The sequence below is a fragment of the Enhydra lutris genome, unplaced genomic scaffold, assembly GCF_002288905.1.
Source record: "Enhydra lutris kenyoni isolate GAN:26980312 unplaced genomic scaffold, ASM228890v2 scaffoldscaffold1, whole genome shotgun sequence".
Classification (NCBI taxonomy): domain Eukaryota; kingdom Metazoa; phylum Chordata; class Mammalia; order Carnivora; family Mustelidae; genus Enhydra; species Enhydra lutris.
This window is the reverse complement of record NW_019154085.1, coordinates 78,581,757-78,603,842: the sequence shown is the minus strand read 5'-3', so window position 1 is coordinate 78,603,842 and position 22,086 is coordinate 78,581,757. Positions and strand designations below refer to the sequence as shown.

Here is a 22,086-nt window from a genome sequence, read left to right as displayed (position 1 = left end):
GTACACTTTAATATGGCATTTAGAGGAAGTAATGAGGTACCTCATTTGCACGTTTTCTAGACAGAATTCTTTAAATGTCTTCAGGGACTGAAGTCTTAGGGTAGTTTACCCCGTGCTTGCTGTTTTAAATTAGTCTTGTTAACAGTTTTTTTGTTTATTTTTTAAAATCTTCCCTTGATGTTGTACTTAACTGCTGTAAATTTTCTGGCTTATAATGGTTCATTACAATTACATGGAGAGGCATCTTTTCCCACAACCTTCCTGTATAAGTAAGAACTGCATGAGAGCCTCAGAATTATGTGGATTTGGTAGCAAGTTTGTTATTTCAAGCCACTTTTCCTGTATTTTCTAGTTTTCTCATATTCTGACTAGGTGATTCTCAGACATTTAATGTGCATTCAGATCACCTCGGTATTTTATTAGATCTGCCATGGGCCTGAGAATCTGCTATTCTAATAAGCTATCCTAAATGATGTGGAGTTGCTGTTCTGTGGACTACACTATCAAATGTTCTAGAAAGTTTATCGGAATTCACATTTATTGGATACACAGGACATTAAATATGGCTGGATTCTTTCAGAACTTATATTGATAGTTTAAAAAAAAAAACTTAGGACTTTTGTAAATCTAGTAATACAGTTGATTGAATGATATTTATCTTTTGTATTCACATTTCCCTCTTTCATGTTTACCAGTGTCTTAACCCTAGTTTTGCTTCTTCCTCATTTCTTTTTTTGTTGTTGTGGTTTTTTGCTTTTGTTTAATGTATTATTATGTTTGTGGATCTGGTCAGGGAACCGTTACTGTATTTTATGTTTGTATCTACATTTTATTTTGCATGCGTAACGTGGCTTTGCCTGGATGTTCTTTTTGGTAAGTTCCAAATTTATAAAGCATATTATTTTTTTGTAGTGTAAGTTACAGTGTTTTTCTTCTTTTTTTCCCCTCTCACTTTTAGTAATGTGATCATGCTCATGAGTCGTTTTTTTTTTTTTTAAAGAGTTCATTTGATATTTTTTCCTAACATTTTCCAACTTTCCTTAATAGTAGTGCAATTTGATACTAATCTGCTTTGATTGGTTTTATAGCTTCACGCTGTCAGTTGCTGATCACTATTAGCAGTTGCTGTCTCAAGTATTTTGGTTTTTTAAAAAAGCTGTAATCATCTAGAGATACTGTTCTAAGAGCTTGTGCTTCCATATAGCAATCATAAAAGAAGATAGTTTGTAGTAAAATTAAGTATCTTTGTTCTGAATGAATAATGGATTCTGATTTTGTTTTTACAGCAACAGCTTGCACAGCTACAGAAAGAAAAATCAGAGATTCTGAAAAATCTGGCATTATACTACTTCACATTTGTAGATGTTATGGAATTTAAGGTAATGTATTTTAATATGTAAAATTTAACATAGAATGATGTTTGTTAATTGTATAAATTGCTTTATCACTTGTATATAATAAAATTTGATTTCTTCTAGAACTAAAACTTAAAATACTTTTTATTTGTGTGTGTTTTCTAAATTTAGTATCGTTTATATAGGTGAGAGATTAAAATAAGCTTTATTTTCAGGACCATGTTTGTGAATTGCTGAATACTATTGACGTTTGCCAAGTCTTCTTTGATATTGTAAGTATTATTTTCAGAAAAATTTCCAATTCTCTTCTATCTGATTTTCTAATAGAAATAAGTGGACTGAATATTTTTCTTCAGAAAAAAAAATCTACGTGTCTAGTGTGTGAAATTTTAGCATTGTTCAGTTGGCATATTTTGTAGCATTTTTTTTAAGGTAAGGAGTTATAATGTATTCTCTGTGTTTACTTGTTTATTTGTCACTGGGTATAAGTTTTGTCCATATTGGGAAGTAGTAGTTACTTTTAGTATTTTATTTTAGAAGACCCAATTAAAAGTTAAGTGAATAATATTTTTCTCTGTGAAAGACATACTTGATGGAATCTTTCTTAGGTATGATAATTTCTAGATACAGGAAATCAAAGTGAAAAATGTCTCCATTGACAATTTACTTATTCAGTGAATTTTATTACTTATTGGTATAATACTCCTTTTTCTTAGTGAGATTGGTTCCATCTTCCTTCTTATTCTGGTTTTGTTTATCCCTTTAAACTGTCATCAGTTAAGGCAATAACAAACTTTTTTTCATCTATAAAAGTTTGTCAACAGCACAAAACTGTTACCTGTAACTTCCAAATTTTAGGTATATTTTTGGTGAAAGGAATTAGAATCTTAGAAATGGGGATAAAATAAATATAGAAAATTATTGGCTTTCAATAGCTGCTGTGATTTGTGTGTGTGTGTGTGTTTAAAAGTTTTGTAAAATAAGGAGTTAACCTTGATTTTTGTTTTCTAGACTGTAAACTTTGATTTAACAAAGAACTACTTAGATTTGATCATAACCTATACAACACTTATGATACTGCTGTCTCGAATTGAAGAAAGAAAGGCAATCATTGGATTATATAACTATGCTCATGAAATGACCCATGGAGCAAGGTAGACCTGCATTATACATATCTTTGTGAAATTCTGTTTGATGGCTAACACCTCCCTGAAATTTGGTATGTCTGTTTTAAGTGACCGAGAATATCCACGCCTTGGTCAGATGATTGTGGATTATGAAAACCCTTTAAAGAAGATGATGGAAGAATTTGTACCCCACAGCAAGGTAAAGTCTGGTTTTTAGATGCACAAAGTAGGCATGTGAGATACAGGGCCAGGAAATCATGCCCCTTGCTGAACCCATGTGGTGCTTCCTTAAGATTCTCTCTCTCCCCCTCTTTCTGCCCACCCTACCCCACTCATGCATGCGTACTCTCTTGCCTGCTCTCAAATAAATAAATAAATAAATAAATAAATAGGCATATGAGATGGCATAAGGGTGACTATTTAGAGTGATTAACAACTTTTATGAAAAACATAATGGGATGTGAATAATAGCTATGTATGGTTTTATCCAATTGTGAACTAGAGAACTCTAATTAGTTAGACTCCCAAATAGTATTTGAAGACTCAGGGATCATTCATTATAGTTTTTAGATGCGGTATAAGATATAGAGGTAGTGAAATTTAGTATTTGAGAATGTCTCCTCTCATATCAGACTACCTGGATTCTAATCCCAACTCTGCCAATTACTGAGTATGTAATATTGGGTAAGTCATTTAACCAACTTCATTGTATCTCAGTTTTCGTACCTGTAAAAATGGAATAATAGTACCTCCCTCATATGGTTGTGAGGATGATTAAATGAGTTTCTTCACAAAAGTATTTGGATACATAGTATTTGGTACATTTTAGTTATATTATTAATAAAACCTCTTAATGAGAAAAAAATTGCAAGAGTTTTGTGAAAATAATTTGGAACATCTGTCTTTTATAATATATTAAAAAAAATAGTTCTTAATGAAACAATTTTTGGTTCAAAGGAGTCTTGCTGTATGGGTTCTCCACAGTAGGGCTGATTCGAATGTTCCTAAGCACATCAGGGAAATGTATAGGTATCTCATATATCCTCTTTATAGATAAGGAAATTGAGGGCTGGAGAAGTAACATGAGTAGTCATTTGGCAGTAATAGTGACAAAACCAGAACTAAAGCCCAAGATTTCAGAATCTTGGTTCATTCTCTGAGTGATAAGAGTTAGACATTTTAATAATACACTATTTTGTATGAATCTGTTAATGCCAAGATTTTTCCTTCAGTTTTCTTATTCCTGTGAAAATTCTGAAGATGCATTTACAGAAGGTGTGTTTGCAATTAATTTTTTGTATAGCTGTATTATCCCACAAATTTATATAGGTTTAATGTTTTGAAGTTAGTTGGATCATTAGTTAGAAAGAAGCTAATGGATGGCATCAGTTTTGAAGTAAAAATCAGCATTATAGGTGGAAGTGTCAGGATTTTTCAGAGTGCTGAGCATGTCCTAATCATCTGTCTCTGATTTTGGTAGTGGTTTTTCCTCACCTAGAATGGTCTTCTTTCCTCCTCTCTTGTTTTCTCCATGGATCCTTTTCTGACTTTTTGCCAGTTATGTATGGCCTTGTTTTTACCCACTGCAAATTTGTTTCTTTTCCCACTTAGGTGATGATTTTAGGTAGAATCCTGGTTTCTGTTTTCTGAACAAATCCCATGGTAGTTTATGTGCAGCCAGATTAAATAATCACCCTTAGGGGTGGCTGGGTAGCTCACTTGGTTAAGCATTTGCCTTCAGTTTAGGTCATGATCCCAGGGTCCTAGGATTGAACCCTGCCTCTGGCTCCTTGATCAGTGGGGAGCCTGCTTCTCCTTTTACTTCTGCCTTACCCCCTACCCCCACCTTGAGCTCCCTGGCTCTCTCTGTCAAATAAACAAAATCTTAAAAAATATATAATTAAAAAAATCACTCTTGAACAGAAATTTTAAGAAGCAGAGATGGGGCACCTGGGTGGCTCAGTGGGTTAAGCTGCTGCTTTCAGCTCAGATCATGATCTCAGGTTTCTGGGATTGAGCCCTACATGCGGGCTCTCCGCTCAGCAGGGAGCCTGCTTCCCCCCACCCCCACTGCCTGCCTCTCTTCCTACTTGTGATCTCTGTCAAATAATAAATAAAATCTTAAAAAAAAAAAAGTAGAGCTAAGTACCAAAGCCCAGTTAAAAGCAAACAAAAAGCAGATGAGAAGAAACATTAAATACCTTGATGATAAAGCTGTACTTAACAGACCAATGGCAAATAGAAGTATAGTAATTTATTAAGATAGAGTACATTTTTTAATAAGGCATTCTTTGGAGAAATATGAAATATGTTGAGTTCTAATAACACTTAGTCATACAACCCTAATGTTCTGTTATTTCAGAGAGAACTATCAGAGTACAAAAGAATGAAACTAGGCTTCCTACCTCTTCTGAAATAAAAATCCCAAGATTGCCAAACATTTTAATTTCTTTTTTTTTTTTTTTTAAATACTTTATTTATTTGAGAGAGAGACAGTGAGAGAGAGTATGAGCGAGGAGAAGGTCAGAGAGAGAAGCAGACTCCCCGTGGAGCTGGGAGCCCGATGTGGGACTCAGTCCCGGGACTCCAGGATCATGACCTGAGCTGAAAGCAGTCGCTTAACCAACGGAGTCACCCAGGCGCCCAAACATTTTAATTTCTAAGGAAGTAACATGATTTCCTGAGCTAAGATCTTCTCCAGAAATGCAGAATCTATGTTGCTTTTATGAAATTAAAAAAACACTTGAGAGGAGATAGCTGGACCCTCCTCAGATATTATATGGAGCATAGTTGTAATTAGGCTTTGTTGTTTTCAGATGATACAGTTAGAAACACACAGCAGTTATAGCTGAAATTTAAATGGAAAAAAAAATTTATTCCTCAACTTCCTTTTTTCCTATTTTAATTAGTCTCTTTCAGATGCACTGATTTCTCTTCAGATGGTGTATCCTCGAAGGAATCTTTCAGCTGACCAGTGGAGAAATGCCCAACTATTGAGTCTCATCAGTGCACCTAGTACAATGCTTAATCCTGCACAGTCTGACACCGTATGGTTCTATTTTTCCCTTTTTGAATGGAAATAGTAAAATTGATTTTTAAAAAATATCGGTTATGCTGTGTTGTTGCAGTTTTTCTTCTAATTGATATTAGCCTGTCAGTAAAATTTATTGTAAGATGCTCAGTAAGGCGTACTGTTGAATTTTTTATTTCTAAATTTTGATGCTGAGTTAATACAATTAGTGTTAAGTATTTTCTTTTAAAATTTAAATGTTTGTTTTGTTCTGGTGTAGTAGAAAATTTGGAAAATGCAGAAGATTTTAAAGAAAAAAACCAGAATATCACCTCAGTCTTCACCGACTATAGAAAATCATTATATTCTTTCACACAGTGGACCCTTAAACAACACAGGTTTGAATTGTGTGGGTCCACTTACACCTGGATTGTTTTGATAAATACTATAAATGTCTTTTCCTTAAGATTTTCTTAATAACATTTTCTTTTCTCTAGCTTAATTTACTGTAAGAGTACATTAGATAATATGTATAACATAAAATATATGTTAATTGACCTTATGTCATAGGTAAGGCTTCTGGTCAATAGTAGGCTATTTGTAGTTAAGTTTTTAAGAGTCAGAAGTTTTAGGTGAATTTTCAACTACAGAGGGAGAGGAGTTTGGCACTCCTCACTCTTATGCTCTTCAAGGGTTGACTGTATTTTCAGTCTTTCCTGTGTATATGAACATAGAAGTTCTGCAAATGGAGAACACACACACATAATTACTGATTCGGGTGAGACTGCATCTATGTACATAAATCATTTTTAACTTGATTAATATATTATCCTTTGGAATATAAAAGCTCTGAAATAGACTTGGGAAATGTAGAATAGACTCTTGGAGATTTATCCTTTACCAGATTGAAGACAGTTTTGCAAAATATTATTTTAGGGGAGATTTCAGGGAGTGTAAATGTGAAGGGGGCACAGCTCTCATTGTCCTTTATGAATTGCACATTTAAATATAAATTATAAGACCTTTATCCAACTTTTCAAATATGTCGTGGTGGTATTTGAGCCATGAATTGAGTAGTAAAAATTTTTAGGAGAGAGACAGTGACTTAGTACAGGGTTTGTTTTTTTAGAATTTCCTTAATCAGACATCTGTATTTTCTTTTTAAGATGCCTTGTGAATATCTCTCTTTGGATGCAATGGAAAAATGGATTATCTGTAAGTAAAATTAGTTTTGTAAGCACCCCTCAGGTTCTAAGTTTTAGAAAAAATAATGGGTAACATGGATTACTTCTATGCCAAGCAGTGCACTAAACCTTCTCAGTGCCTTACCTCATTCACTTCTCATACTGACCCTGTCAGGATAGATAGTCTGCTTTATAGATCAGGAATCTAAAGCTTAGTCCACATAGTTAATAAGTGACCAAGACAAAATAACCCAGGCTAATGCCAAGGCTAATGGTACATAAATTGCCTCTCAGAGTGACTGTCAAACTACATTTTTGTTTTGTTTTTAATGATTTTTAGAAATATTGTATTTATTCAGCTAAGGTTTTTGATTTTGATTTATTTCAGTAATACTATAGTGACTCATGGTTGGCAGTTAGATACATGGAGGATAAAAGTACTAATTGTGCTCCTGAGAAATTCACAAACTGTAGGGAAAATAGACACAGTGACCAACAGATATAATATAGAATGAGAATTGCTATAATACAATTACTTCTACCACCCTGAAGTCCAGTGGCAGAGGGAAGTAATTTTGAGCATTTTTTTTAACTTCCTCTAGTTCTTGTTACTTGATTTATTAACCATTAGGTAGTATTTGTTGTCTTTTTATTATAGTATGTCTCAAACTATAGTGAAGGACCAGTTTTTCTTTTTTTAATTATTTTGGATTGATACTTAGATAAAATACGAATTCCTAAACTACTAAGAACTAAAAGTGAATTACTAGAGTTACCAGAAATAAGGTAATAAAGAGTTTTTATTTTGTATAAAGATAGAAAATAAAAACTCACATTTTTAATTATTTGATTCGGTTTTGTCTGACAAATAGATTATTACTAGGTTTCTACTCCTACTAAATGTCAAATTTTTGTGAAAGTTTCTAAGTACTCTCTTTCTTTACTTAATCTCATCATGCCCTGGCACTTTGAATAGTCCTGGCACTGTTACTAGTATGAAAGAGAGCACATGCTCCCTATCCTTAGCGTTTTTTAAAGAAAGATTTGATTGATCGATTGATTGATTTATAGTGTGCACACATGCGAGTGGGTGGGGGGCAGAGGGAGAGAGAGAGAGAGAGAATCTTGAGCATGGAGCCTGTCTCAAGTCTTGATCTCACGACCCTGAGATAATGACCAAAAATCAAGAGTTGGATGTTTAACTGACTGAACCATCCAGATGTCCCTCCTTAGCCATTTTTATTAATTATATTTTTTACATTGATCAGTTTTGTGATATTTATATTTTCTTCTATAATGATAGTTGAGATTTTAATCCCTTCTCTTAGTTGACTCAAAAGCCAGCTTTCACAGTATTGATTTTGCTGAAATGTATTGTGATCCTTGATGGTTCATGTTAATGGAAGTATGGCTGTAGAATAGAGGTGGTTAGTAGTTAGGTGGTATGGGTGATCTCAGAGTTAAAACTAGTTGCGCCAGTCTGTACAGGAATGCTGATTGCAGGTCTTCATATGATGAGCAGGGAAGTGGTTCAGAAGGTAGGCTATCCTAATTGGGGATATAAGGACATAGAGAAGGCAGAGAGATGTGGAATGACCACAGTTGCCAAAATAAGGAAGGTGTTTACTCTGAGTTTTGCTGCTTTCATGTAATTGAGCCTTGAGTAGAGGTAACAGGTTAAGAATTACGTTAAGAATTACCTTAAACTCTGTACTTTTTGACCTCGATACTCAGAGTAGGACATTTATGTAGAAGGTGGTCTACTTTCTTCAGCACTTTTGCTTTAGATTAGTTCAGATGTGGTCCCTGGGTCAGCAGCATCACCTTAGAACTTGTTAGATATACAGAATCTTGATTTCTACCTTAGACCTGCTGAATTAGACTGTGAATGAATCCTAGCAATATGATTTAAAAAATCACAAGCCTTTCCAGTAGTTCTCATGCAAGCTAAAGTTTGAGGATCACGGGTCTATATTATAGCCTGGCCAAGAATTATTGAGAACCTGGAATGTTAAAGACTCAGCTATTTGGAATGCAGTATAAAATAACTTAATCCTGGTATTCTTTTCAGGGTCTATTCTTGCTATATTGGTTGGACTCAGAGGACTCCTTGGGAAAGATCTCTTTTCATCTATGGAGTTTTGGGTTACTAAGTCCAGTCTCCTTTTAAATTAAATTCTACCTACTTTCCATCTTGAAAGATACTCTCTAATTTTCTTATCTAGCACTGGTGTTTTGTCTTGTTTCCAACACTTTTTGTGGCTTAAAAAGTTAAAAAAAACTTTTTTTCTGTCCTTTTATTGGGATGTTGGTGGGGAAAGGAGGGTAATATGTAATTTAATAAACCATCCTGATCTTGGGCAGTCGAATTTGAATTACATTACCTTTTTTGATTCTGTCATAAACAAATGGATGTACTAAATTCAAAGGTAATCCATATCTTAAAAAAATAAAACATATGGTAACCCATAATATAACTGCTAATATTTTTAGAGAAACCTTTTGTTGTCAGCAGCAATTTTGTGAATCTAAGTATTCAACAAGGTATAAGGCACTAAATGAAATCTCTTTACTCAGGGGTTTAGAGTAAAAAGTCATTCTATAAGGCAAGAATCTTTTACAGTCTCTCTTGAGGATTCTTTTTAAGTTTCCGTACGTGAATTGTATTTCTTTGCTTGTGTACCAGATCATATAATTGGCTTGTGTTTAGGGGTCCTGTTGCATTAAAAATACTTTTATGTGTTTCAGGAAATTTAAATACACGTCTGCACATAAGACTGCACAGTATATGCCCACTTGACTTAAAAAGTTAACTTGCTTGTGTAGTGGCCCTGTTAAAAGAAGGTTGAGCTAAGAATAAAAAGATATATGGCAAGTTGTATGTTAATGATTCAGGAGTTTAGAGGTGGGAGTGACTACTGAGAATCCTAGGGAAATTTGACAGGAAATAGGATTGGTTTGTAACTGGCCCACTACGGTACCTTTTGTATAGCCGGCACTGAATAAATGTTGAATGAAGGACAGATGAGGTTTTGTGGCCTAGTATGGATGGCTAGAGAGGGCATCCACAAACATATATATGATTATATTTTTGTGTAGGATTTCCAAAGTAGATAACAGAAGATGAAAGAGAGATTTGAATCCGTATACTAGAGAGCAGCATAATATATTGAAAGAACCTTAGACTTCAAGGGTAAATACTTGAGGCTGACTCTAGCTCTAACATGTTAATGGTGTGACTTTAGGTAAGTCATTGAACCTTCATTTCTTAAACTATGAAAGAGAAGGATACCATCTGTTTTATCTATTCCACAGAATCATGTGATATAATATATGTGAAAACTTATTTGGTAAACTGTGCATTGCTATGAAAATGGAGGATGCTATTGCATTTCTTCTGGTGATTTAGAAAAGTAGATTAGTCTTATTTTTCAATTATTTGAATAATTGTAATGATTGCTGTATTGTGTGTTAAGTAGTAACTTCTGATCTTTGGCTTAAAATATTTTGTAAAGATTTTTGAAAATGTCTTTTACTCATTTGTTAAAAATGACTTCTTATACTACCCAGAAGCAACATTTCTTTTTCTCATCAGTGTGGGTTGGAAGAACTGGTTTTTGCAGAATACAGAAAACTATTGAGAGAAATATTGTTGCTATCTTGTATGTATATGAATTTTTATCTGTCACTTGAAATCCTCGATTTAGTGATTATGTTTATATTTCTGAAAAATTTGAAAGCTACTTTGTAACTGAAATAATATAATTTTGGAATACTTTTATCTTTGTATTTACTTGTGTTTTTTTAAAGTTGGCTTCATTTTGTGCCATGGGATTCTAAATACTGATGCGACAGCATTGAACCTTTGGAAGCTAGCTCTTCAAAGTAGCTCTTGCCTCTCTCTCTTTCGGGATGAAGTTTTCCACATTCACAAAGCTGCAGAAGACTTATTTGTAAACATACGAGGGTATGGCATTTTCATTTATCTTGCTTTTTTTGGAGAAGAGTAGGATTATCTTCATTGAAGTTGGTAATAGAGAAAGGGTCATGTCATACAAGAAGATAACACCTGTGGTATCTTACTGGCCATAGCAAGTTGTTTTTAACAATCATCCTGATATGGTAGTATTCATATCATTCATATTCATATCATTTTTTTTAAAGATTTTACTTATTTATTTGATAGACAGAAATCACAAGTAGGCAGAGAGGCAGGCACAGAGAGAGAGAGGGAGAAGCAGGCTCCCCGCTGAGCAGAGAGCCTGATGTGGGGCTCGATCCCAGGACCCTGAGATCATGACCTGAGCTGAAGGCAGAGGCTTAACCCACTGAGCCACCCGGGCGTCCCGTATATTCATATCATTTTTATAGGTAACTTTGTAGATTAAAATACTAGTGTTTCTGCCCTTTCGAAGTTTGTATTTTAGGATAAAGAAGATGTGTTCTCTTTTGCAAATCATGATATGGAATTAGACATAAATATTGCTGAAAGTACCATATGCATTTTAGAGTTTTGACATTTTTGTAGTGCTATTTAAAAGTACATGAATCAGTCAAAAGCTTTTATTTAGTTATAACAATTATAGAAGTCAGACCACGGCACATAAGAAAACATGTTTCCTTTTAATAAGTTGTTTCAAGTGACTCATGTATATTAATTCCCTGTAAATTTGTATGAGCAGTTCATACAAATTTGTTTCCTTGAAATTCTTAATGCCTACATTTCTTTCCACATGAGGTTCTATAGACAGTATATTAAAGACAGGTTGAACTCATACTTGGTAGCAATTTTGAAATCTTTTGAAATTAGGAGTGTCTAAAATATTCTGGGATTCCCCTATACCTGAAGGTGTTGAATAATTATGTTTGGCTTCTTAGCTTCAGATAGAAATAAAGTTTACCTACATTTATTTCATATCCAATTTAGAAATGTCTTGATGAAATTGAGATGAAGCATCTGTTATTTATTAAAAAATAAAGATCTGTTTAACCTACCAATTTAAGCCTCACATTTTAGTGTGTGTAGGAATTACAGGTTTCTGGACGTCATCCCTAAGTTGTATTTCCTATATCTGTATCTTGAAGAGGCTAAAGGAATCTGCCCTCTTTCCCCTACTAATTTTTGAAGTAAAATTTACTGACAAAAATGCATAAATTTTAGGTGTCAACAAATTTGTATATGAATATTCTAGGTGATCACCTACTCAGGATACAGAACATTTCCATCGTCCCCAGAAAATTGATTTTTGTCCCTTTTGGTCACTACTGCCACCGTGATTTACCTCCCAGTCCTTTGCTCAAGAGACAGCTGTTTGGATTTCTTTCTCTGTGGGTGTTTCTGACATTCTCTCTCTGTTTCTTTCTCTCTCTCTCTCTCTCTCTTTTTTAAAGATTTTATTTATTTATTTGACAGAGAGAGAAAGAGAGAGAGAAAGAAAGCACAGGCAGTGGAAGCTGCAGAGGGAGAGGGAGAAGCAGGCTCCCCAGTGAGCAGGGGCTTGATCCCAGGTCTCCAGGATCATGACATGAGCTGAAGGCAAACCAACTGAGCCACCCAGGCGCTCCCTGTTTCTGACATTCTCTTGTGGTAGTTTCTTGGTCATAAAATGAGGTCTAGTGCTGTATGTACTTTACAGCTCTTATTCGGCTTTTATTTTAGGTGGTGGAGTACCTGGAAATATCCCCTGCCTTATGGGATAGCTTCTAATTGATTTTCATTTTCTAATTGATTCAGGTTGAAAGTCATGAAACTTGTATTTTGTTTTACCATATTGATAGCTTCTCTGTGGAATAGTATTTAAATATATGTAAGCATTTAGAACCAGGTAGTCTATATATTGAGCAACTTATGTATGATACACATAAACTTAATGACACCATGAGACCGATTGCCTTGATGTTATGCTTTCCTTTTCTTTTTTTTTTTGTTATGCTTTTCTAATAAGAAACTTAACCATATAAGAATCTTCATATTTAGAGTTGAGGAGTCTTAATTTTTTATTAAATCAAGAGTGACCAATTTAAAATCGGACTTCCAGTAGTTACACGGAAGATCGTTAAGTATAAAGGCTTATGAGTTATTAAGGACAGTGATTACAGAATTAGTTTATTTTCGACATTTGCGCAAAGAACACATAAATTTTAGAGTATTTAATTTAGAGGTTGGAATTCTTGGTGTAACTGGTTTTAGCTGGGTTGTCAGGAATATAGTTTTTCTTTAACGTTTTAGAAATTTTGAGTTTTTATATATAGCATTTATGAAAATAATGTATTTATTAGCATTTATTTTTCAAGTGTTATCTTTAAAGTTTTTGATGTTCGTGTCCTGTTTCTTTTAATTTAAAGTAGTCTTATGCTTTCCTGCCCTAGTTTTTTCTGCCACAAAACCCGTCTCCAAACATTCACTAGTGTTGCTCACTATGTCCTTTCAGAATTTTTTTATGAAATAGCATAAAAATCAGAAGTAATAGCTTTGTTATTGCTTTAGATTTTGGGAAACCACTGTTAATTTCATTGGAAGTACAATTTTTAATAACTCCATGAGGGCTTAATGAGGTGTATTTAATCAAGATCTACATAGTGAGCTTTAATTTTTTTTGTTAGATTTAATATAATATGAGAACTCTTTTTCTAAGAAGACTTAACTGTGTACTATAAGGGAACCAGGAAAGGAAGTGGGTGGATTTCTTCCATGCATTTTTAGTTTGAGGGCCAGTTTTCCTTGTTGCTAGTAGTAAATTTTAATTGACTTTTGTTGTTTGGCTAACTTGTTTTGACTGTTACTGATGAAATTAAGATTAATGTGGTTTTAATTTTTTTTTTCACATAGCTATAATAAGCGTATTAATGACATAAGAGAATGCAAAGAGGCAGCTGTATCACATGCGTAAGTAGTTCTGTCTTACCTGTGGAACTTAAAATCAAGAAGAATTTCTTTCTTAAAGCATAATTTTGGTGAAATGATGGCAGATTAATGTGTACAAGATGTGATAGAAGTGAGAGACTTAGAATCAATGAAAAATAGGTATATATCCTTAGTATCTAGTAAGCTTCAAGTTAGTACAGACAGATCTTAAATATTTTTGAAGTGTTGATATAAATGCTCTAAGAAAGTACTGTACAAAGGTCTTTTATTTTAGGTATCATTTAAGTCTTTTACCATTACTATGCTTTTGTGCCAATACTTTGCAAATTGTGATTTCATGTGATTTCATATTTCATGAAAATTGACATATTTTCACACTCTCCTAAGTAGTATTTACTTTTCAAAGTAGCCTTTCCTGAATTGTAATAAATATTTTATATTAGTAAATATATAGAATAACTTAAAAGTTAGCATATTTAAGATCTTTGAACAGCTCTTCAATTTTCTCATGAAAGAATTATAAATAATTTATTTCAACTTAATTGATATATATGGTATACTTGTATAGAATATTTTCTCTACTGAACTTAGGTAGAAATAATATTATTTGAGCCATCTGTATTTCTATAAGCCAGAGAGAAGATATCACTGCCACTGATAAAAATATAAAACCACAAGAAGTTTTAGAATTTAGGTTCAGGCTATGGGATGGATGTTGGGAATTTAAACCATCTTTATTTATTGCTGTCAGTGTTGTATCATTTTCCTCATGCATATTTTTTCACTTGAATAAAATGCTTATATTATTAAAAAGTTATTTTCTAGTATAAATTACATACTTTGGAGTATGTTAGAATTCCTTTCTTGACATACAAATGATTATCACTTCTTCATTGGATAGACACTGTTGTAAGCACATATATGGTGTCATAGCTATCTTTTATGAAACTCTTTCAAAGGTAAGAAGTTTCCCCCCTTTATTTATTATATAAATCAACCATAAGTAATAAGCAATAATTTTTCATAGGAATTTCTCATTCCCATAATCCAGGCTTAGTACTTTATAGACCTTTTCTCTGTATAAATAACACCACAGGGACCTTGTAGCAACTCTGTGTAGCAAAATAGTCAAAATAACGTTGATCCCTTTCTTAGAAATTGCATAGGATGACTTTATTATTGTCAGATAAAAAAGAGCTTGTTACTGGAATTAACCTAACATTGTGAAAGTGTTGTGTTTCAGCCATTATGGAAGATGTATTTTTTGAGGCAGGTATCATCATCCCTGCTTTATAGATGAGTGGCTAAAACTAGGAGAGGTGAAACCTAAGATTGGGAGGCAGAGGTTGGATTTTAATCGGTGCCTTCTACTGGGTCCCAGCCAAGTTTCTGGTATTCTATATCCCTTACAGTTGTTTTTCTGGCATATATATATATTGTGTGTGGGGGGGGTGGGGGTGGTGGTGCCATTTTTTGTACCTATCAAAATCTTAAAACCTAAAATTGGGACTGTATATTTTTCATATTGTGAGAAGTTGGAATACTTAAAATGTTCTGTGATTTTTTTTCCATGTTATTATGTGAGAGTAATTCTTTTTAAAAATTTGTATTTCATTTAAAGAATACCTAGTAATAAATATTTATAATTACCTTTTCCTTTCCTCATCTTTTCTGTTTTTGAACAAGAGTGCCAAGAGATCTCATCCCAATATCTTTATTGTATATAGCTCTTGTTTAGTAAGTCTTATATATTTAATAGGAATGTAGTTAATAAATTGGATATGGATTATCAGATATTTATTAACTTGTGTTCATTGATTTTTTTGTGGAGATGACAGAAATGTATACATAGTAGAACATTGCTTGCTTTTAAGGATTTCACAGTCCAGTTCTTAAAGTGCTAGGCTAAATGGTATTAAAGTTGGAGAAATTATTTAGAAATGGACATCTGGATAGTGGGAAATGCTTTTTGAAGGATTGGTCTTAAAGTTTGGGTAGGATTTTGATAGGTGGAGAATAACAGAATAAACATGGTTATAAAAACAGCATAAGAAAGGCAAGGATAAACGTAGGATTGGAAAGTCCTTTAATGACATACCATAGAAGATACTTGTAGGGGCTTCTTCCTAAAACAACTTTGGAAATTGACCTGAAGTGATAAGTTATTTAATTGTCAATAATAATTTTAGTGGAAACATAAATTATAATGATGTCTTTCCCTATAGTGGTTCAATGCACAGAGAAAGACGTAAATTTTTAAGGTCTGCACTGAAAGAATTGGCTACTGTCCTCTCTGATCAACCTGGCTTGCTAGGTCCGAAGGTAACTGATTTAATTCTTGTTCTACCTACAGGTGCGCCATATTAAAAGGAAAAATTCTATGTGAAGTTTTATTAAAATTTGATTTAATTTCTTAACAATATGTGTGCTGTATTAAAATTAAAAAATATTCTCTATGGGAAATTGTACTAGAATTTGAACTTTTACTAAAACATATATAACTGAGAATGAATTTGTTTACTTGATACATATATCACACCTTCCTCCATTTTTCTCACTTCTTACTTATATATGTACTTTTCGTGATACATATCTCCAGGTTTTCTTCTGTATTTTCATTTTTGTGTTTTGAACTTGATTTCATCAGTTCTTGCCAGTGACTTTTCACTTAGAGAAAGATTATGAGTAGGTTTTACTTAGAAGCTTGGCATGAGAATAAGCAATATTGTTTATTTCTTTTTAATTAGGCCCTTTTTGTTTTTATGGCATTATCCTTTGCCCGTGATGAAATTATCTGGCTACTTCGTCATGCAGATAACATGCCAAAGAAGAGTGCAGATGACTTTATAGACAAGTAAGTTAACAACATTTAAAAAGTTATTTTTTAAATATTTTGATGTATGGGATGTGAAACTTGGAAACTTGGGGTTAAATTATTTTGAAAGACCTTTTTAAGGGCTTTTCATATTTCATAATAAAGGAATATTTGTAATATATCATTAGGTGATAGGAATTAGAATGCGGAGTCTACTTTAGCTTAATATTAGGGTTTTAATGTTTCCTTTCTAATACTCTAGGTTGTCATAAATTCCTGTTTTCTTGCTATAACCAGTACTATTTCCTTTGGAATTCATTTTTTAAGATGACTTACTATACAAAAATTTAAAAAGCATCCTTCCGAAGTAGAGTTGCAAAAGTGTGTGATTTGAAATGTCTGTCATTTTAGTCCACAGTCTTTCAATAGGATTTAGATAAATGAAGCAGAGAAATAAGAGCGTACAGAAAAATCTTATTTCTAATCCTCTAATCCTCTTTCATTTGTGATTTTTTGGTAATGATGTAGTTTATGAGATACCCTAGTTTTATTTTCATTTTCGGTTTTCCTTTATCAACTTTTTTAGTCATAGCTGTTTAGCTATTTGTTTTTTTTTTTAATTTTTGTTTTCCATCATGGAAATGTCTTTAGAAAGTAATTGACATAAAATGATATTTAGCAGTGCTTTTTCTAAGAAAAAAATCTTCTTGTAGTAATACCAAAGGCGTTTTAAATTTTCCTTAATAATGATGAATTTCTTTTTTGAAATACTTTTCTTGAATTTTTTAAAAAGGCATATTGCTGAGTTAATATTTTATATGGAAGAGCTTAGAGCACATGTAAGAAAATACGGACCTGTAATGCAGAGGTATTATGTGCAGTACCTTTCTGGCTTTGATGCTGTTGTTCTCAATGAACTTGTACAGGTAAAAACTTTATCATGCTGTTCTCCCTATTGTTCTTTGCTTCCCTTCTTTCTAGTAACTGATTTGTTTGCTTAGTATAATCTAGTGCCAAGTGGTAGAGCTACAAATATAAGTAAGTCATTGTCTTGTCTTGTCAAGGGGATCATAATCTAGAGGGGAGAAAACACTTAGTTGTAGTTGAATGTAGTAGGTGTTATGCTTAAGTGTGTACCAAGTTCAGAGTGAACACAATGCAGGGAATAATTCTTTATTTTGGCAGTGGAGGTGTACAGTGACCAAATTAAAGAGGACCTTGCAAAAGAGGATAGTCATAAATCAGATTTAACTAAGTTTTAGAGGAAAAGTAGAAGATAAATCCTTTGGCACAGTATGTTAGAAGATCTTTTTATTTTTTTAAATTCATCCAGATGTCCTAATTTGATTAAATGTCCTAATTTTATTTTTAATTTGGATTTTCATCTGTTGATTTTTAGTCTTAATTTTTTTTTTGTTTCTGTAAATTCTTTATTCAGTCTTTTTCATTTTAATATAAATTTATTTTATCTTTATTCCAAATAAGCTAACTGTAAGGGAAATGGGTTTTTTTTTGCTTCATTTTATAAAATCAAGATGTCTTTATACTATGTATTAGTAAACTAACACGTAGTGTAAAGAACAACACGAATTCTCTGTATTCTAAAACTACTGGTTTCCAGAGGAATAACCATACTTTGATATCCTGATTTTTTTTTTCCAAACCTACTTAAAAGGTGTAAGTAAGAAAATAAAAAATTGTTCATGTAATTGTTTACCTTGAATTCTATATATCTCAGGTTACTATCCTGAACTGGTGTATTTTTTCCTTTATCCACTAGATGGAGCTTGGATGCTTTCTGTCTAGAATGTCTATTAAAAACAGGAATAGAAGGGCTGATTTTTATCCCTAAAATGTTATTACTTTGCTGACTTTTTTTTTTAAGATTTTATTTATTTATTTGATAGACAGGGATTACAAGTAGTCAGAGAGGCAGGCAGAGAATGAGGAGGAAGCAGGCTCCCCGCTGAGCAGAGAGCCCGATGCAGGGCTTGATCCCAGGACCCTGAGACCATGACCTGAGCTGAAGGCAGAGGCTTTAACCCACTGATCCACCCAGGCACCCCAACTTTGCTATATTTTTATTTAAATAGTTACTACTTACTGGATAAACCAGAGGCTTTTGTGCTATCACAATTTAAAAAATAAACCAGACTCCTGATTTCATGTCATTTTGGAACTTGCTGTGGCTGGTTGGATAGTAATTAATAAATGTAGATTTATGTTACATAATATTAAAATTTTTAAGTCATTCCATCTCTTTTGGTGTCTTTTGCATCAATTGTATTTTACAATACTAGGAAAATGTTTTTTTTTTTTTCTGGAATTATAATATTAGTAGCAGTAATACTAGTATGAATAATTGTCAGATTTATTGATAGTATATCTTACTACATTTGTGCAACAGTCCTCAGAGGTTAGTTGTAGTTACCATTTGTTAATGAAAAAAGAATTTACATAACTTGCTCAGTATCATAGAGTTCATGAGTAATAGAGCCAGTATTTGAGCGCAGGCTCTAACTCCAGTGCCCAAGCTTTTTATACCCTCTTCTGTTGTAAAGTACATGCATGGTGTTTTTAACCATTTACTAGGATTTAAATTTAGAACTAAGATTAACCTGTTAATATAGTTCATTGTAATAGGTGTTAAATTTTTTTATTGAGGTAAAATATACGTAACATACAATTTTCTTTCCTAACCATTTTCAAGTGTACAGTGTAGTGAAATTATGTATATTCACATTGCTGTGTAGGTTTTGAAAATTATACTATTTGTGAGCTAAGCATCCACTTTTAAAAAAATTGTGTTATTCAGCACCAACTTCAGATGCAGTTTTTAAGGTACTCATTTTTCTAGCTGACTTGAGAGGGATATTTTGGTCCTAATTTTGTTGAAGTGTAATTTACACACAATAAAAGTCATCTATTTTCAGTATACCATTTGAATTTTGACAACTGTATGTCCATGTTACTACGACTACAGTCAAGACATGGAAAGTTTTCAACACTTAAAAATTTTCTTGTGGACCTTCGTAATTGATTCTCTCTCTAAACCCCGGGCAACTATTCATCTGCTTTTTGTCACTTTTGCCTTTAAAAACATTTTTTCTCATATAAATGGAATCATATACTATATAATCTATTGTTTGTGATTTCTTTCAATTAGCATAGTGTTTCTGAGATTCATCCATGTTAATGTATGTATCATTTCATTCCTGTTTAAGGCTGAAAAATACAGTATGGATATACCAGCTTGTTTATCCATCTACCACTTGATGGACCTATGAATTATTTCCCCAGTTAGATGTTTTTAACATTATTATTATTATTATTTTTTCAGAATCTTTCTGTTTGCCCTGAGGATGAATCGATTATCATGTCCTCTTTTGTTAACACTATGACTTCCCTGAGTGTAAAACAAGGTAAGTCTTCCAAATAAAAGCATATTTTCTCCTAATTAGATTTTCAGATTTGATTATTAAGGGGGGGATTTAACAGTTAATTTTTCTAGACTCATTTATTTTGGACACATTTACTCTGTTTTCTTTTGTCTTAGCTTTGTTCTCTCTGAAGCAAAGTTGCCGAAATAGGTGTATAATGATGTTTATAAAAATAATGAGAATTATGGCTTGAAATTTCTTATTATTCAGTAGATGGGGGGGGGGGACCCAAAACATAATGAAGTATATATGTGGTCTAAGCATCATCTATGACAATAGTTGGTACCACTGATGAAATTATATTTAAAAAAGTACCAGGCACTCAAATATTATCCTATTTAATTCACATCAGTTTTAGAAAGCTGTTGTATTGGTAGATTTGAAAACTCAAGGTTTGAGAGTTAACTCGATTTTGCCAAGCTCTAACAGGTATTAAGTGTCCCTACTAGTGCAGGGATTTTAAGTTCAGGTATGTCAATCCGAAATGTTGTATACTCGACTGCCTCTTCATTATTTGATACTTCATTCCAGCAGATTGCTATGATGTTTCAGTGTTGTAATCTTTAAGTAAAAGATATCTAAAACCTTGAACATTTCTGAGTAATAAATACATTTTAGTTTAATCAATCTTTATCGCACTTAAGTAGTAAAGTTATTGTGAAGTTGCCTGGTGATATTTGGTGTATAAAGAGTTACTTTGAGGAGTTTCACCATGCTGTCCATAGCTTCTGTTTATAGGATTTCTCAAGCTCTCTTCTAGCTTTTTTCAAAATTGGTATGTAAGCACACTGAGAAAGAGTTTAGGAGAGAAGTCTGTACTTTACACTTCTCTTAGCATAACTCCCTCCTTATATCAACATCTTTATAGGATTTGAGAATGACTTCACTCTCTTAGCTATTCAGTTGCTTTTGTTTTTTTTAAGTGTACAGTTTAATAGTGTTTAGTATATTCACATAGCAGTGCAGCCATCTCTAGAACTTTCTCATCTTGAAAACTGAAACTCCATAGCTATTAAAGAACACTTCCTGTTAACCTCTTGCTCCTGACATCTACCATTATGAGTTTGACTACTCCAGGTACCTCATAAGTGGGATCATGCAGTATTTGCCTTTTTGGCACTGAGTTATTTCACTAGCATAATGTCCTGAGGGTTCAGCCCCACTATAGCATGTGTCAGAATTTCCTTCTTTTTAAAGGCTGACTAATGTACCACATTTCTTTCATCTATTCCTCTATTGATGGACATTTGGGTTGCTTCTGCCTTTTGGCTGTTGTGAATAATGCTGCTTTGAACATGGTATGCAAATACCTCTTTAAGACTCTGCTTATAATTCTTTTGTGTATATGGCCATAAGTGGAATTGTCTTAGATCTTAAATTTTAAAACTGATTGTATATTTGTGAAACATTAATTTGCTTTGTAATATTTTTTTCTATTATTGTAGTTGAAGATGGGGAAGTATTTGATTTCAGAGGAATGAGATTAGATTGGTTTAGATTACAGGTAAGAATAACTTAATTTGCATTGTCATTCCGTTTGGGTAATGAATATTTTAGCTAGCATGAAAATACAATAAAAAATTCATTGTTGTATACCTGTTGAAAAGACTAGTTTTGTGTAACTAACTATAATTTTTACCTCATAGAAGAAACAGTTTTCTTAATTAAGATATAATCAACATATAACAATATATTAGTTTCAGGTTTACAACATAATGATTCATTCATTCATATTGCAACATGATCATAATAAGTCTAACTAGTTAACATCTATCACCACACATAGTTAGGAATTTTTTTTCTTCTGAGAACTTTTAAGATCTATTTTTCTTAGCAACTTTCAAATACGCAATACAGTTTTACTGATACAGTCATCATACTGTACATAACATCTCCAGGACTTACTTATTTTATAACTGGGAATCTGTAACTTTTGGTTACCCTCAGCTATATTGCCCAACTCTGGTGCCCCACCTTTGGCAACCAGCAGTGCATTGTCTACTGTGCATTTAGTTTTAAGTATTTGTTTTTTTAATTCCACATATAAATGAGTTCATTTGGTCTTTGACTTTCTGTGTCTGACTTTCTTCACCTAGTATAATGCCTTCCGGGTCCACCCATGTTGTCACAGGTGGCAGGATTACCCCATTCTTTTGTTGAATAATATTCCTGTGTGTGTGTGTGTTTACACACCACCATTTCTTCATCTTTTTATCCACTGATTGCCACTTAGGCTATTTCCATGTCTTGGCTGTTGTAAATAGTGCTGCATATGAACTTGGGTTTATAG

General features: G+C 33.0%; 1 protein-coding gene across 3 annotated transcripts in view; it reads left to right on the top strand.

Annotated features, from left to right (window-relative positions):
• LOC111143691 (NCK associated protein 1) overlaps nucleotides 1-22,086 on the top strand; it is a 99,434-nt gene that overhangs the window by 32,960 nt on the left and 44,388 nt on the right. For all 3 annotated transcript variants that reach the window (XM_022497532.1, XM_022497518.1, XM_022497524.1), the window contains 13 exons: nucleotides 1,287-1,379; nucleotides 1,571-1,627; nucleotides 2,367-2,509; nucleotides 2,591-2,681; nucleotides 5,392-5,529; nucleotides 6,659-6,707; nucleotides 10,487-10,643; nucleotides 13,506-13,562; nucleotides 15,767-15,863; nucleotides 16,289-16,395; nucleotides 17,150-17,282; nucleotides 19,697-19,778; nucleotides 21,242-21,300. In XM_022497532.1, the coding sequence (XP_022353240.1) occupies nucleotides 1,287-1,379; nucleotides 1,571-1,627; nucleotides 2,367-2,509; nucleotides 2,591-2,681; nucleotides 5,392-5,529; nucleotides 6,659-6,707; nucleotides 10,487-10,643; nucleotides 13,506-13,562; nucleotides 15,767-15,863; nucleotides 16,289-16,395; nucleotides 17,150-17,282; nucleotides 19,697-19,778; nucleotides 21,242-21,300 (1,263 nt within the window). The remainder of the gene's footprint in view (nucleotides 1-1,286; nucleotides 1,380-1,570; nucleotides 1,628-2,366; nucleotides 2,510-2,590; nucleotides 2,682-5,391; nucleotides 5,530-6,658; nucleotides 6,708-10,486; nucleotides 10,644-13,505; nucleotides 13,563-15,766; nucleotides 15,864-16,288; nucleotides 16,396-17,149; nucleotides 17,283-19,696; nucleotides 19,779-21,241; nucleotides 21,301-22,086) is intronic.